Source organism: Scyliorhinus canicula, chromosome 3, assembly GCF_902713615.1.
Source record: "Scyliorhinus canicula chromosome 3, sScyCan1.1, whole genome shotgun sequence".
Classification (NCBI taxonomy): Eukaryota; Metazoa; Chordata; class Chondrichthyes; order Carcharhiniformes; family Scyliorhinidae; genus Scyliorhinus; species Scyliorhinus canicula.
The window spans coordinates 91,076,024-91,092,612 of NC_052148.1; the positions used below are offsets into that span (position 1 = coordinate 91,076,024).

Here is a 16,589-nt window from a genome sequence, read left to right on the forward strand (position 1 = left end):
CGTATATTAAAAGTTACAACGCATAAACAATTCAGGAAACAAACTTCCCAACACACAACTATACAGTTTGTATATATTTTTCCCCCCTTTTTCCCCCCCCTGTCCCCTCATCTCCTGCCCCCTGTGATGAACAACTCCTCAAACACGGTCATGAACATCCCGCAGCTTGCCTCGAAAGCCTCCATTGAACCCCATAACTCGTATTTGAACTTTTCCAGCTGAAGAAAGTCAAACAAGTCACCCAACCAGGCCGCTACCCCGTGGCGTTGCTGACCGCCATTCCACTAAAATACGTCGCCGGTGTACGACCTTGAATTATATCTGGCTCATCCTTGCACACGAGGAAGTCACATTTACCGTTCATAGCGTCCCACTCCATACTCCCCAGTTTATCCCACCTCCCAGCTCCCCTTCCCACTTTGCCTTAATCTTCGCCACCCGCTCACCTCCCTGTTCTCCCAGCCACCTATATATGTCTCCGATCATGCCCGCCCCTTCCATATCCGGAAGCAACAGCAGGGTGTACCTTAACAACCTGGGGAACTCTTTCCAAACCTTCCCCGCGAAGTCCCTTACCTGCAGATTCCTAAACTCACTTCCTCTCGGTAGCTCTACCCTCTCCTTCAATTCATCGATACTGGCAAACTCTTCCTCCAGGTACAAATCCCTCACCTTAACCAGCCCCACTTCTCTCCACTTCCTATACTTTCTGTCTATTCTCCCCGGATCAAAACCGTGGTTTTCACACAACGTCACTCACACCGAAATCTCCTCTATCCTAAAGTGCCTCCTTAGCTGGTTCCAGATCTTCACCATGGACTGCATCACAGGACTCTCCGAGTATCCGCTTGGCGCCATTGGCAATGTCACCGTCACCATTGCCCTTAAGCTGTACCCCCTACAGGATTCCTCCTCCATCCTAACCCATTCTACCCCCTCTCCTTCCCACCATCACCTCACCTCCACGTTCGCCGCCCAGTCATAATGTAGCAGGTTCAGCAGCGCCAAACCTCCCTGCTGCTTCTGCCTCTGTAACAGGGTCCTCTTAACCCTTGGTACCTTCCCTGCCCATACAAAGTCCGAAATAATCATGTCTAGTTTTCGAAAGAAGGCCTTCGGTACAAAGATCAGGAGTGTCCGGAATATGAACAGGAACATTGGCAGAATGTTCACCTTCACCATTTGGACCCTCCCTGCCAAAATGTAGTGAGTCCCACCTCTTGACATCCTCCCTAGCCTCCTGCATCAGTTTTGTTCAATTCCATTTGTGAAGCATTGCCCATTCCCTCGCAACCTGAATCCCCAGGTATCTAAACCAGTCTCTGGCCACTGTAAATAGCACCCCCCCTAAATTGGCTTGCCGACGAAATTCATTCACCGGGAACACTTCGCAATTCCTCCATTTAACTTGTATCCCAAGAACTCCTGCAACTTCCCGAACAGGCCCATGATCCTCTCCGTGCTCTCCAGCACGTCCAAAACATACAATAGTAGGTCTTGCACATATAGCAACATCCCGATACTCCCTTTGTCCCCTCATAATCCCTCGCCACTCTGCTGACCCCCTTACAGCCATTGCCAGAGGCTCTATTGCCAGCGCAAACAGCAGCAGCGACAGTGGGTACCCCTGCCTTGTTCCCCTATGCAGTTCAATGTTCCGTGAGCCCATGTCATTGGTGCGCACACTCGTCCTCAGTGCCACATATAACAGATGCACCATGCCACAAACTTCGGTCCAAACCTTCCCAAGACCTCAAACAGTTACCGCCACTCCACCCAGTCGAATGCTTTCTCTGCACCCATGGACGTCACTACCTCCGGTTCCTGAGCTCTCGAAGGGGTCATGATCATAGTTAACAGCTTCCTTATATAGCTAGAAAGTTACCTGCCCTTTACAAAGCCTGTTTGGTCCTCCGCATCCACACCCGGGTCACAACCTTCCATCCTTCCAGCCACCAACTTAGCCAGCACTTTCATGTCGGTATTTCATAGAATTTACAGTGCAGAAGGAAGCCATTCGGCCCATCGAGTCTGCACCAGCCCTTACAAAGAGCACACTACTCAAGCCCACGTATCTATCCTATCCCCATAACCCAGTAATCCCCACTTAACCTTTTTGGACACTAAGGGCAACTTAGCATGACCAATCCACCTAATCCGCACATCTTTGGACTATGGGAGGAAACCGGAGCACCCGGAGGTAACCCACGCAGACACGGGGAGAATGTTCAGACTCCGCACAGACAGGGACCCAGCCGGGAATCGAACCTGGGATCCTGGAGCTGTAAAGCAACTGTGCTAACCATTATGCTACCGTGCTGCCTACAGTGCAGCCCACCGTTTAACAGTGATATGGAGATATATGACCAACATTCCAATGGGTCCTTCCTTTTTTTAGTATTAATGTGATCGTTGCTTGCATCATCGCCTGCGGAAGCTCCCCTTTCTCCACCCTTTCTCATTGAACGCCCCGAAGAGATATGGTGCCAAGCCCGCTCTGTTGAACCCTGCACGCCATTTTGCCAGCTCAGCTCCAATGTTCTGGTATATTTGGACCTTGTTCCCCTCCACAGTTGGGCTTTTTCCTGGCCCACTGCAGAATCTTCTCCTTCTCTGCAAACTTGTGGAACTTCATGATCAACGCCTACGGCGGCTCCCCAGCTCTCGGCTTCTGCCTCAGAGACCTGTGCGCTCTGTTCGCCTTAGGAGCCTTATCCAACACCCACTCCACCATCGGCCCTGCCAGCATCCTCAAAACTTACCTCATGGCACTCGCACCTACCACTCCGTTAGGCAAGCCCACTATCTGCAGATTCTGCCTTCTCGATCTATTTTCCTCTTCCTCCACATTTGCTCTCAACGTCTTGCAAAGGTCTCCTAAGAGCCCCAACTCCATCTCCAATGCCACCACCCGATCACTGTGGTCCAACATCACCCTCTCGACCTCTCGGATCTGCAACCCCTGCGCCTTCAAGCGTTTCTCCACCCTCTCCATTGAGCTCCTCAAGGGTGCCAGAGGCCCTTCGATGGCCTTCGAGCATCTCCTTCCTCTGCTAGCGGAACTCTTCCCTGATGAAGGCCATCAACTGTTCCATCTGGGGCTTTCCAATTTGCACTGAACCTTCCCCCTCCATCATCCTTCCACTGGCTGCTGCTGAAGGCTCCTTCCAATTTCTTGGCCAAGTCCTCCACCTTCTTCTGCCGGGTTTGATAACCAGCAGACATACGAATCCCGGGGGAGATCTTCTCCTCCGACCTTCAATCACACTTTTCCGTCGAAGTTGCACCCAATTTCCGGTAAAAAGAGCTCTTTTCTATGCCTTCAACCAGGAACTGCCCTGTATGTGACCACTCACACCATGGCCGCCACCAGAAGTCCGCAGTTTTTTAATGAATTTTTCTCTTTCATCTCAAGTACTTCCTCACAACCTAAACCTAGAACTGCCAAGGGGTGGGGCCTGAAGGGGAGGGGATTGATGGGCGGCACTGAAGGGGGAGACTTGGGGTGGGGGGGAGGTTAAAGTAGGGAGATAGAAGGGGGAGGGGATGCCTTTGCTGGTAATTAAGGTGGGCTGGGGAGGCACTCTGATCTCAGAGCTGCGGACCTGTCAGAGAGGTTAGGTTACGTCCTTCAGTTGCAGCGTGGAGCCCGGAGTGCCTTAGAATGGTACGGGAAAGCCAATTCTGCAAAAAACAATTCGTGCCATGCATGGCACATCAGGGTCGCGCCATCGCCAGCCGGAATCACTCCGACTTCCCTGCTGTCGGGAGCACTTAGTCGCGGTTGGAGAGGATGACGCTATTCTTTTTCCTGCAACTCCTGTTGAATTGTCTGAAAGACATAAAAAGCAGAGAGAAGGTAATAACCCGGAGGAAGGGAAAGAAGTATGATGACAAATATTTTCTAATGCTGCTCCATTAATAACATGTTACATAATAACATAATAGCACGGTAGCATGGTGGTTAGCGTCAATGCTTCACAGCTCCAGGGTCCCAGGTTCGATTCCCGGCTGGGTCACTGTCTGTGCGGAGTCTGCACGTCCTCCCCGTGTGTGCGTGGGTTTCCTCCGGGTGCTCCGGTTTCCTCCCACAGTCCAAAGATGTGCGGGTTAGGTGGATTGGCCATGCTAAATTGCCCGTAGTGTCCTAAAAAGTAAGGTTAAGGGGGGGAGGGTTGTTGGGTTACGGGTATAGGGTGGATACGTGGGTTTGAGTAGGGTGATCATTGCTCGGCACAACATCGAGGGCCGAAGGGCCTGTTCTGTGCTGTGCTGTACTGTTCTATGTTCTATGTCACCAATTTGTTGCACCACTTCCATGTGACTCCACTATAGGGCCTTGTCACCTGTCAAGAGCAGCAGTTTCCATTCCAACACATATTCCAGTGCACAGTACCATAGAGACAAAAAGAATCCCAGGAACAAGTGACCAGGCAACATTCCTGACTAAGCAATGGTCCATAACACAGAATCATTTAAGTGAGAGGCAAAATCAAAACAGAGGGGCAAATATGTAATAAATATGATCGGGGTTGGTTTAGCTCAGTGGGCTAGACAGCTGGTTTGTGATGCAGAACAAGGCCAGTAGCAGGGGTTCAATTCCCGTACCAGCTGAGAATTCTGAAATCCCCCTCAGTGTACCTGAACGGGTGCCGAAATGTGGCGACTTGGGGCTTTTCACAGTAACTTCATTGCAGTGTTAATGTAAGCCTACTTGTGACAATAAAGATTTTTTATTTTATTTAATCACAATTCAATAATTATTATCTTATAATAAGCAATACCATTACTTTGTTCAAACAATGAACTAACACGCTATATTGTTCTTCTTGAAGCAAAATGATCAGTGCATGCCATCAAGAACAAATGTGACATGCAAAGTTGGATACCCCTTTCTTGCACCTGGAGCAGAGGTAGGAACTGTTCAGTTTTGATTTCTAGACTGTGGTGTATTACTTTCAAAAACAGGAAGATAAGTTAAATTGTAATCCTTACCAGTTTTATTGAATCGCTTGCACTTTTTGAATGTTTCCTGTTAACATGCACCTGGTTCATTGCAGTCTTCCTTCACTTTACTACATTTTTAATGTTTATTTATATATCACCACAAATTGTGGAGTGAAACTTTTATGGATTTGTTTTGCTTGAAGAAAATATAAAAAATTGGGCAGTATTTATGCTGTCCTTCTGTGGCTGTATTTTGAAATATTTTGTGCAAATGTTGATATCGGTGCTTCTTGTGTTCACTTTGATATCAGTGATTCTTGTGTTCATTTTATATTGAGAGTGTGTTTTTTACCATCAATGGCATATCCTGATCTGCAGTCTTTATGCAGTATAATATAGTTCTTTATTCATCCTGAAGCTATGTGGTGGCAATCCATCACTGTGGACTGTTCTGCCCAGAATACGGATTTGGCACAAATGAATATTTATACTGGCAACTCATATTGCCCTGAATTCTGATTTTCCACAGGCAAATGTATTACTTGCATACTTTAATTTATGGTTAGCCATGTTTATCTCGGTTGATTGATTTTTAAAAATCATTACCAGCTTTGCATTAAGTTAATTAACAGTTTGTGTTTGAGGCAAAGCACTGCAAATTAAACAGAGGAAATTTGGAGTAAGAAGGGAAATCAGTTGGAATTGTTTGCAGGAACGAACCATAGTTACATTTTCAGGGGTTGGTAACCACAAAATATGGTCGGTCAGGGTTGAATAGGGAGGTTGATGTCTTGCAAATTTGAATCCTTACCAGAATCCAATTGCAAACTGGTCACTTCTGGCTTTAATGGAGCCAAGTTAACAACCCACTCCAAGGAGTGGTGTTGGTAATTTGAATATTGATTATGGAGCCCTTTCTGACATTCCCCAGGAGGCTTCTCAACTCCACCATCACCCAGGCCTCCAAACTCTCCATTCCCAGGCCATCAATTTACCTCCACACCTCAACCCTCTGATGTCTTTCCCATGGCACCAATCATCTTCTCAGGCCACTGATCCATCACTAACCTCCCCCCACTGTGGCCTCATTCCTCCAACCACACCTCTCCGATCCTCACGCCACCTTTCACACTAGACCTCCAAAACCCTTCCATGGTCTAGTGCTTCTCATCCCAAGTCAGAATTCTGATGCCCCACCTTGGCCTCCGAACAATGTCCCTTTATGAAATGAAATGAAAATCGCTTATTGTCACGAGTAGGCTTCAATGCAGTTACTGTGAAAAGCCCCTAGTCGCCACATTCCGGCACCTGTTCGGAGAGGCTGTTACGGGAATCGAACCGTGCTGCTGGCCTGCTTGGTCTGCTTTCAAAGCCAGCGAGTTAGCCCAGTGAGCTAAACAGCCCCGTGTCTAAAATGTCAATATCAGGAGTGGGATTTGAACCCACGCCTCCAGAGGAGACTGCGACCTGAATGCAGCGCCTTAGACCGCTCGGCCATCCTGACCGGGTCTACCAGGGTACATTTACTCTACCAGGTCTACCAGGGTACCTTTACTCTACCAGGTCGCTAATCCCCACCCACCAATCCCAATCTCCAAACCCTTTTTCATGCCTCTAAATTACTCAATTTTTCCCTATACCAGGACCTGGCATTGGCATTCTGATTCCGCATCCTCCATTGCCCAAGATCCACCACAAACCCATACCCCCGATCAACAATAGCTGTCCTTCCAGGATCCACTTCTGAATTCCCCGCCCCTTCCCAAACTCCCTTGCATTTTACGTGTCAGGTAAGTTAAAATCCAGTCAGAAAGAGAATGATCAGAAGCAAAAGAGCATAAACTGGTTCAATCAAATTAATGCATATTTTTGAAGAGAAGAGATTGAAATGTGATAGATGGGGCTGTGATCAAGCAAAAATGCATGGGCTGATTGGAATTAATGACTATTGCCTGTAACAGTTTTAGTAAATTATTTTTCTGCTTTATTCTGTCACATTCTCAGGTTTCTTTTACGATTAAGTTTGAATTCAATACCTCTCATCTCCTTGGTAATGTTGACTTATGCCTGGAGGCAACAAGGTAAGGGAGAATACTTACTAATCTCTAGGAGACTGGATTCAATTTAAAGTTGCATTATTGCAACCAGGTTATGTAGAATAGAGGATAGAGATTCAATGTTAAAATGTATTGAATAAATAATGTGAATTTAGAAAACTACGCACATTGGAATGCAAACTCAAGAGGTCCTCAAAGAGCCAAGATTGTTATTTTAATGCATATTTTAAGTGTAGCATTCTAGCAGACGTTTCAGGAACTGTAGGAGCTTACTTTTTGAAATAAGATGCAGCGTATTGAAAATGATTACAGGTTGGTGTGCATTTCAGCTGAAAGTACAGAAGACAAGATTTTGTGAAATATAAACTCTATTTCTAATATTTCAGTGACAGCAGAGAACAAAATGAAACTTTAGGTGACAATAAAGTCGACATCTCAATTCCAGTGCTGTATGAAGCTGGCCTGTTCATAACAAGGTAACATTTACTTTTGGTTGAGAGACTAAGCTGCAGTTACCCCTCTCTATCTGCAAGGGCTTTATCACAATGGGTGCACGTGAAAGCAAAAACAAAATGAAGTATCAGAAACAGCTTTCCCAAATTTGCCGCACTGCCTATTGTGGGAATATTGCTCCGCACCAATGTTAGCAATGCAATGATCTCCAGTATCAGTAGAACATCAACTAGGAATGAAGCTTAGTGTTAGATACTTGAATTATATAGTGTTAGGCAATTAAAACTTGTTTTAGTTATCTTTCTGAAATTTTACATCATATGTAACTATATGGGCGGCCTTCTACCTGTAAATTCTATGATTCTATGATCTTGTCAGTTGCTGCCCCAATGCAAGTGAGAACGGAGAATTTGGTGCTCCGGCCAAAACTCCATTCACCTTAAGCGGAACCGGGAATCTAAGCCCCGTGTGAGGTTGGAGGTTTTGTGCCTATATGTTTACATATAAATATGTAAAAAAGAAAAATATGTTTACACAGATTAAATGACAAACATGTCAAATGTACATTTGTTAGCACCTTCCAAACCTGCAACTTCTACCGCCTAGAACAGTGGGCGGAATTCTCCGCTCCCGGGAAAAATCGGGAGGGCCGTCGTGAACTCGGCCGTCTTTCCCCTGAGCCGCCCCGCAAGACGTGGCGGCTTGATCTTGCGGGGTGGCGGAGGGGAAATAGTGCGTCCGATTTGGACGCCGGCCCGACGATTGGTGGGCACCGATCGCGGGCCTGGCCCCTCCCGAGCACAGTCGTGGTGCTCTTGCCCCAAACGGCCCCCTAGAAGCCCCAAACGGGCATCTGGCACCCTTTTCACGACGGCAGCGACCAGGTGTGTTTGCCGCCGTCGTGAAACGGTCATGAACGGCAGGCCACGCGGCCCATCGGGGTCGGTGAATCGCGGTTCGTCGTGAAAAACGGCAAGCGGCGATTCTTCCGAGCGGGGGGAGGGGGGAGAATCGCGGGTGGCGCCGGGGGGGCGTGAAAAATGTCGGGGGGGCCCTCCCGCGATTCTCCCACGCCGCGTGGGGAGCGGAGAATTCTGCCCAGTGTTCTTCAAACTTTTTTTCCGGGGACCCATTTTTACCAACCGGCCAACCTTCGGGACCCAACCCAACCGACCTTCGCAACCCACGCCGGCCGACCTGTGCAACCCACCATTTTCTCTTACCTTGTTTGCTGCTACTAAAAATGGAGGAAATGGCTTTGGGTCCCTTTGGCCCTCATACACGCTCCTCCAATGGAACCTGTTGGATGAAGGTGAAGCCTTCTGGTGTCGGAAAGTATGGAGTCTCCATCTGGCCAAAGTTCTGAATTTTTTTCCTGTAAAGTTTTATCAAATAAACCTCCACCCCGAACTTGTAAAAAAAAATAAAAAAACAAAATGAGTAAAATAAATGAAAAAAATGAATAAACCCCCCCCCCCGAACTTGTAAAAAAAAATGAATAAAATAAATGAAAAAAATGAATAAACCCCCCCCCTCGAACTTGTAAAGCAAATAAAATGAATAAAATAAATGAAAAAAAAATCAAATGAATAAAATAAATGAATAAAAACCACGACAGAACTTGTGAAACAAAAAGTTGCAACCGTTTAAAAAAAAATAGTGGTTACACTGCGCATGCGTGCCCGATTATTGATGCGCATGTGCAATGCGGCCGAATTTTTTTACATGTCCGCGGAATGCGCATGCGTGCCGCTCATCATGCGCGCATGCGCAATGCGGCCAAATTATATATTTTTTAACATGGTCACAGCCGCTTGCAGCTGGCATTATGAACCGCCGGCTGCTGTGCGAGGATTTGCGCGTTCGGGAGCGCCGCGGACAACGGCTCCGCGACAATCTCAACATCCGCCCGCAGCCCACCCGCCCCCGACTTTGAAGAACACTGGCCTAGAAGGACAACGGTTGCAAATGCATGGGAACGGCACTACTTGGGAGTGCCCCTCCAAGTCGCACACCATCCTGACTTGGAGATATATCGCTAATCCTTTTTTCGCTGGAACTGCCTCCCTGACAGCACTCTGGGAATCCCTACACAACATGGATTGCAGCGGAACAAGACGGAAGCTCACCATCACCCCCTCAAGGACAATTAGGGACGGGCAATAACTGCTAGCCTTGATAACAATGGCCACATCCCATGAACAAAGAAAAAAATGAGATGCTGGTACATTGAATTGACAGAAAATGAAAAATATCTACAGCGTCACTATTGAGTACCTGGAGGGATTATGTTTTGCACATATCCAAACCGTTGACCGTTTCTGGCAGTATTGTAATCTGAAAACTGGCCTCAAGGCTGCTGGAACTGTTGAGACTGTAATACATCTCAGCAAGAAGACAGAGTAAAACACAATAATGTAGGTACTGTTTGCATTCATTTCCGTCGGACCATTGACTGAAAGACAAACACCAAGATAGACATCTGCTTCCTGTCATTCAAGTGCATTTTTTCTCTTGTCTCAGGACTGTAAAGGATCAACATTTTAAAATAGCAGCAAATGATACAATTCCTGACGTTATCAAAAGCATAGAGGAAATTGGTGATGCAGTGGACATCATTTATATGGTAAGCAAAAGCAACATTTTAATTGAGCAGAAAGCGAAGCAGAAGCCAGTTATGAAATTGAATACCCATTTGTTAGCAAGCTCTAAACAAATGTTTATTAGTTTAATATTGTATGTTTGTCCTGCCATCTCTTCAACTATTGGTAGAGTAATATAGTGAATGCCACATATTGAAAAATAATGTGATAATGTAAAGCTAACTATTTTGCAGGAAGTTATGGAAATGGCAAGGGTGTTGTTTTTGCCAATGTTTTGCCTGCGAAAAACCCACCATAAAGAAATAAACTGTCAATTTCAGGAATCTTGTTGCATGGATGGGGAGAGATAACTGATGCTAAAAGATTTCAGACATGGGCATGATTAGATTTTTAATGATTTGAATGAAAAGGCTCCTTTTCCCGATCCCCTGTAAGGGCTGACCCTGATCTTTGAATTCTCTTAAGTCTATGAGTTGTCCATAGATTATATGCTGGAATAGTCTCCGGTACAATGGGGGAAATTCTCCGCCTCATAACACCGCAAATACGAACCGCGCTCAGACGGAGAATTGGCCAAATTTGAGATCCGTGCCCGGTTAAGGTGCTCGGCTGCAATCTCTCGCTGGTGACGATATTGTGGTTTGCATGCATTTAAGTGTGATTAGCAGGTTTGACCCAGTATGCTCCAGGTCTCCGCAATGCCCCTCTCAAGCAAAAGTCCTGGCTGCTGAGGGAGAGAGAGAGAAGGGAAGCAAAGTTTGAAAAACTTAACAATTGTAACCCTTGCTGGGGGGTGGCTTCCAGGACTGGGGGATGGGGGGAATGGGGAGTGACTTGGCGACAGCTCCATGGATTCGTGTTTGCCCCCTTGGGGTCGGGTGGCTGGCTTAGGCTGCCATTGCTGCAGTATTTGTTTTAAACGCACTCATTTGGTACAAGATGCAGGCCCCTGGCTGCTCACTCTGCTGACTGCTCACTGTGTCCCGTAAATGTTCACAGAGCCTCTGGGGAGCCCACCCCTCTGGAAATCCACAGACCCTAGCTACCCCATCAATCGGATGGGCGCAGCCAGCTGCTGCCACTCCTCAATTCACTCATCAGAAGCCCAGCACCACTTGTGGTGAGGTCTGCTATTCCCCACAGGGGAGGCAGGGGACTAGCAGAGCTCACCCAAAACAAAGTGCACACGCACCATGGCTTTTGGCACCCACCACGGCACACTGCCCCTCTCAGAGCAGGGGCCTCACCAGTGACACTATCAGCGAGCCCATTCCACAGGACCACCAGTTAGTTCGACACCCCGATAGGTTGTCATAAACAGTGTGTCATACCCAGGCCCCACATCGCACTGCAGCAGATGCACACTCACCTCCGTCTGTCGGACCTGCCCACACACAAGCCTCTAAGCATGGAGGCGATTGGAGGCAGATGGTGACTCTCTCCACCACACAACCAGGTGCCACCCGGCTGGTGGGATAACACAAAATGAGGACACCCACAGTAGACCCCAGGGGCCGCAGAGCCTATCGCTGACATGGGTTGCGGCAGCCATCGGTACCCCTGTTGACAGTGATGGGGGTGAAGATAGAGGCTCCCCGGTGCCACTCACTGCTGGGAACAAAAGTGCAGTGTGGAAGGCTGTTGAGAGGAACATCTGAGGGGTGGGGTGAAGTCCAACTCAGGGTCACCATGTCGCCTGTTACATCTGGATGGGCAAAGGAATACCCATCTTCCCCGCTGCATGCAGAGAAGGAATTTCGGAGTACAGCCAGCAATGGTCGCTATCTACCTGGCCACGGCTGCGGTTGCAGAAGCATTGGTGTCGTAGGGCCTGCTCGGAGAGGAACCTGCCCTAGAAGAGCAGGGGCCAGCTGATGAGGCTCCAGAGCCAGCCGTCCAACCGGCTGAGGAGGAGGTGCAAAGGAGGCGCCACATCAGGGCACGTATGTACCGTCAGCACCTGTCCTTCGAGCAGATGCCAAACTGCCTGTGCCGCCAAAAATTTATGCTAACCTGGGAAACTGTGCACCGCCTGTGCCTGTACCCAGTGCACCTGGATATCTGCTCCTGGTGGTCGCCAACGTGAGCTGTCTGGGATCTCTCAGACATCTGCACACAGGGGCATCCACAATGTGATGGATGCCCTATGCACCCGGATTGGTTCAATATGGACCAGGCATACCAGGATGCCCAAGCAGCAGGATTTGCCGCCATCACTGGCATACCTCGGGGCCAGAGGGTAATAATGGCACACATATCCTGCTGGGGCTGCTTGGGGCTGGTTTAGCTCACGGGGCTAAATCACTGGCTTTTAAAGACCAAGCAGGCCAGCAGCACGGTTCGATTCCTGTACCAGCCTCCCCGGACAGGCGCCGGAATGTGGCGACTAGGGGCTTTTCACAGTAACTTCATTGAAGTCTACTCGTGACAATAAGCGATTTTCATTTTCATTTCATTTCATATACCCCTATGAGCATCGGCTCATCAGGGGCTGCCCTTCATCAATCAGAAGGGCTTCCAATCCCAGAGAACAACCAGCTGCATGTCATGCACATCTGCGCCCAATACCCAGGTAGGGTGCATGACACATACATCCTGGTGCACCCATGGTTCCTAGCACCTTCGCGGCATTCCCTTGGGTGAGGGGTTGGCTCTTGGGCAGGAGGGTTACCCGCTGAGTTCTTGGCTAATAAGGACTGTCCGGAGTTCCCAGAATGACACGGGGAGCTGCTATAACAATGCCCATGCAGCAACAAGGAGCGTCATTGAGTGGTGCATCGGCGTTCTCAAGATGCAGTCCTGATGCCTGGATCACTCCGGTGGGGTGCTCCGATATAGCCCCAGGAGAGTCTGCTGGCCTGCTGCATCTTGCACAACATCACACAGCAGAGCGGAACATGCTGGAGGTGGATGAAGACTACCTGTCCTCATCTGATGAGAAGGTTGGCCAGGAAGATCTGGGCATGGAGCCCGGGCTGTCAAGTCAGGATGCCCAACGTATGCTCCAGGGCTGCCGTACACAGGACAAGCTCATCATCTCCAGATTTTCCGACTGAGCAGCCTGGCCACGGGCAGCTTGGCCACCCTGTCCCACCACTCCATACTCTCCACATGCCATTCCCACTCCCTTCGAAGTGGTGCCCCCTTCCCCATAGCTGCTCACATTCTCCCCCTGGCCCTCCTCCCTACATCCTGTGGTAACAAATTCCAGAGGCTCACCACTATTTGTGTAAATCAATTTATTCTCATCTCTGTCATAAATAGTCTACCACATATCCTCAGACTGTGACCCCTGGTTCTGGAGACCCCGCCATTGGGAATATCCTTCCTGCATCTACCCTGTCTAGTCCTCTTAGAAATTTATAAGTTTCTATGAAATCCCCCCCCCCCCATTCTTCTGAACTCCAGTGAATACAATCCTAAGGGACTCAATCTCTCTTCGCACATGAGTCCCGCCTTCCCATGAATCAGTCTGGTAAACCTTCGCTGCACTCCCTCTATAGCCAGAACATCCTTCCTCAGACAAGGAGACCAAAACTGCACACAATATTCCAGCTGTGTCCTCACCAAGGTCCTGTATAATTGCAGAAAGACATCCCTGCTCCTGTACTCGAATCCTCTAACAATGAAGGCCAACACACCATTTGCCTTCTTTACCACCTGCTGCACCTGCATGCTTACCTTCAGCAACTGGTGTACGAGGACACCCAGGTCTGGTTGCAGATTCCATTCAGATAATGGTCTTCCTACCCATTTTTGCTGCCATAGTGGATAACCTCGCACGTATCCAAATTATACTGTATCTGCCACTTATTTGCCCACTCACTCAACTTGTCCAAATAACACTGAAGCATCTCTGCATCCTCCTCACAGGTCACCCTCCCACCCAACTTGGTGTCATCTGCAAATTTGGAGATATTAAACTCTGTTCCCTCATCTAAATCATTTATATTGTGAATATCTGGTGTCCTAGCACTGATCCCTGCAGTATCCCACTCGCCACTACCTGTCAATTTGAAAAAGGCCCGTTAAATCCTACTCCTTGTTTCCTGTCTGCCAATCAGTTTCTATTCAACTCAATACACTATCCCTAATCCCAGGCGTTTTAAGTTTACACACTAATCTCTTATATGACTTTGTTAAAAGTCGGAGTCATCTTCTTAGCTGGAATGAGAGTGTGTGGGAGTGAACTCCAATAAGCAGCTCAACTTGTCAATCTCTCCAGCGCCAATTCTGGCCCCAGCGAATTTGACACCAGCAGAATGAGAATTGGTCTAGATTCACGTGGGAAGAGGGCTCGTCCATTAGCATGTCCTGATTGCTTCAGAAACAGCACCAATGCGTTTTTCGACCGATGCCCCATTCACCATCGGATCACAAAGCCTGCTATGGGCATCAGACAATGGAGAATCCAACCCCATACCAGCTAGAGGGGTTCAGAGGCCACTCTAGCCCCAGGCAGATTGGGGACATGGCAGAGCAGTAACCTGGCAGTGCCAACCTAGAAGTACCAGATTGGCACAGCCAAAAGTTGGGACCTGATGAGAACGGTCCTGATTGGGCCGGGGCTTATGGAGCAGGTCCTGAAGGGGAACATTTGATGACTTTATAGCGTGGTGTTGTTCACCTGGGGCGGGAGGGGGGGGGGGGGGCTGCTGGTGCTGGTGAAGGCTGGGGGGGGGGGGGCTGGTGCTTGTAATTGGGGGGAAGGGGGTGGGATTCTCTCACCCTGACGCCGAGCCAGAGAATCACCGGGAGGGGCGCAAATCGCGCTACACCGCCCCAACGCCAGTCCGCTGATTCTCTGGAGAGTGGAGAATTGGAGTGGTCTGCGTGGTGCCTGTTGGAGGCCGCTTTATGGGCTCCCCCCCACGGCGATTCTCGGCCCGGGGTGGGCCGAGCGGCCACGCAAAAAAAGCCGGGTCCCACCAACGCCATTCACACCTGCTCGTGCCCGACAGAACCTCGACGTGGAGGCACCCGGGGTCGGCCTGGTGGGGCGGGGAGGGGTTTCCGAACCCAGGAGGTGTCCTCTGCTGTGGCCAGGGCCGCGATCGGGTCCTACCGATCAGTGGGCCGACCTCTCAGGCTGGGGGCCTCTTTTGTTCCACGCCGGCCCCTGCAGCCCTACACCATGTTGCATCGAAAAGGGAGCCACTGCGCCTGCGCGCGTTGCCGCGGCCCCACTGCGCATGCGCAGACCCACATGCCCACGGATGCCGGGGATTGGCAGCTGGAGCGGCGTGGGTCGCTCCAGAGCCGTGCTGGCCCCCTATAGGGGTCAGAATTGCTGCTCCTGAGGCCTTGTTGACGCCATCAAGAAACACAACGCGTTTACGATGGCGTCAATACTTAGCCTCAGGATCAGAGAATCCCGCCCAGGGTCTTTGCTGGAGATTCGGTGGGGGGAACCTGATGCTGACAAGAAGAGGGGGGTGGCAGGGCATTGGTCTCAAATCGAGCCGCCCTTTTTAAGAGTTGAGGAGCTGGATCTGCCAATGTCTTCAGATCTTGCACACCTCATTCAGGGCGCAGTTCAACCCAACCTCCAAAACATTTTCTAAGATTGGATGGATTGTAATCTGGATCACACTGAACTACCTGGTGGGAATCAGACCACAGCTGGGTCCTCCGCCCCGCTGTGCCACATTTCTACCTCGACCCACCGGCGGGATTCTCCATTACGCCGGCCAGCCAATGGGTTTTCCCAATGTACGGTAGCCCCACGCTGTCGGGAAACTCACAGGCGCCGGCAAATTGGAGAATCCCTTCGGCGGAGAATCCAGCCCCACACTTTAAAAAATTCTTGGGAGAATTGCAGCTATTGGGCTGGATTCTCCCCTACCCGGCGTGACGGAGGGTCCCGGCGTAGGGGAGTGGCGCCAACCACTCAGGGGTCGGGCCTCCCCAAAGGTGGGGAATTCTCCCCACCTTTGGGGGCCAGCCCCGCGCCGGAGCGGTTGGCACCAGAAGACTGGCGCAAAAAACTGGCGCCCCTGGCAGTGAGGCTGGCCGAAAGGCTTTCGCCGGTCGGCGCATGCCCCGGCAGTGACGTCAGCGGCCAGCTGCCGCTGACGTCACCACCAGCACATGCGCGATGTGGGTTTCTCTTCCGCTTCCGCCATGGCGGAAGCCGTGGCGGGCGTGGAAGAGAAATAGTGCACCCAGGGCACTGGCCCGGAGTCTGAGCGGGGGGCCCCGATCACGGGCCAGGCCACCGTGGGGGCACCCCCCCGGTGTTCGATCGCCCCCCACCCCAGGACCCCGGGGCACGCTCGCGCCGCTGATCCCACCGTTACAGAGGTAGTTCAAACCTCGGCGGCGGGAGAGGCCTCCCAGCGGCGGGACTTCGGCCCATCCAGGCTGGAGAATCTACTTCCCGGGTGGCGGAGAATCTCTGCCACGGCGGAGGCGGGATTTTAGGCGGCCCCAGGCGATTCCCCGACCCTGCTGGGGGTCGGAGAATTTCGCCCATTATCTTCAGAGAGAGCGGGAGCGAGAGTTTCCTTGCCACTCACTCCCTTTTTTC

The 16,589-nt window shown here is 50.1% G+C and overlaps 1 protein-coding gene and 1 non-coding gene across 2 annotated transcripts in view; one reads left to right on the forward strand and one right to left on the reverse strand.

Moving 5' to 3' along the window:
- itga1 (integrin, alpha 1) overlaps positions 1–16,589 on the forward strand; it is a 253,566-nt gene that overhangs the window by 211,351 nt on the left and 25,626 nt on the right. Inside the window, exons 22-25 of the mRNA XM_038790877.1 lie at positions 4,836–4,913; positions 6,952–7,028; positions 7,391–7,480; positions 9,981–10,083. Of these exons, the coding sequence (XP_038646805.1) occupies positions 4,836–4,913; positions 6,952–7,028; positions 7,391–7,480; positions 9,981–10,083 (348 nt within the window). The remainder of the gene's footprint in view (positions 1–4,835; positions 4,914–6,951; positions 7,029–7,390; positions 7,481–9,980; positions 10,084–16,589) is intronic.
- trnal-cag lies at positions 6,369–6,451 on the reverse strand. Its single transcript has one exon. It is a non-coding gene; the product is annotated as a tRNA-Leu (tRNA).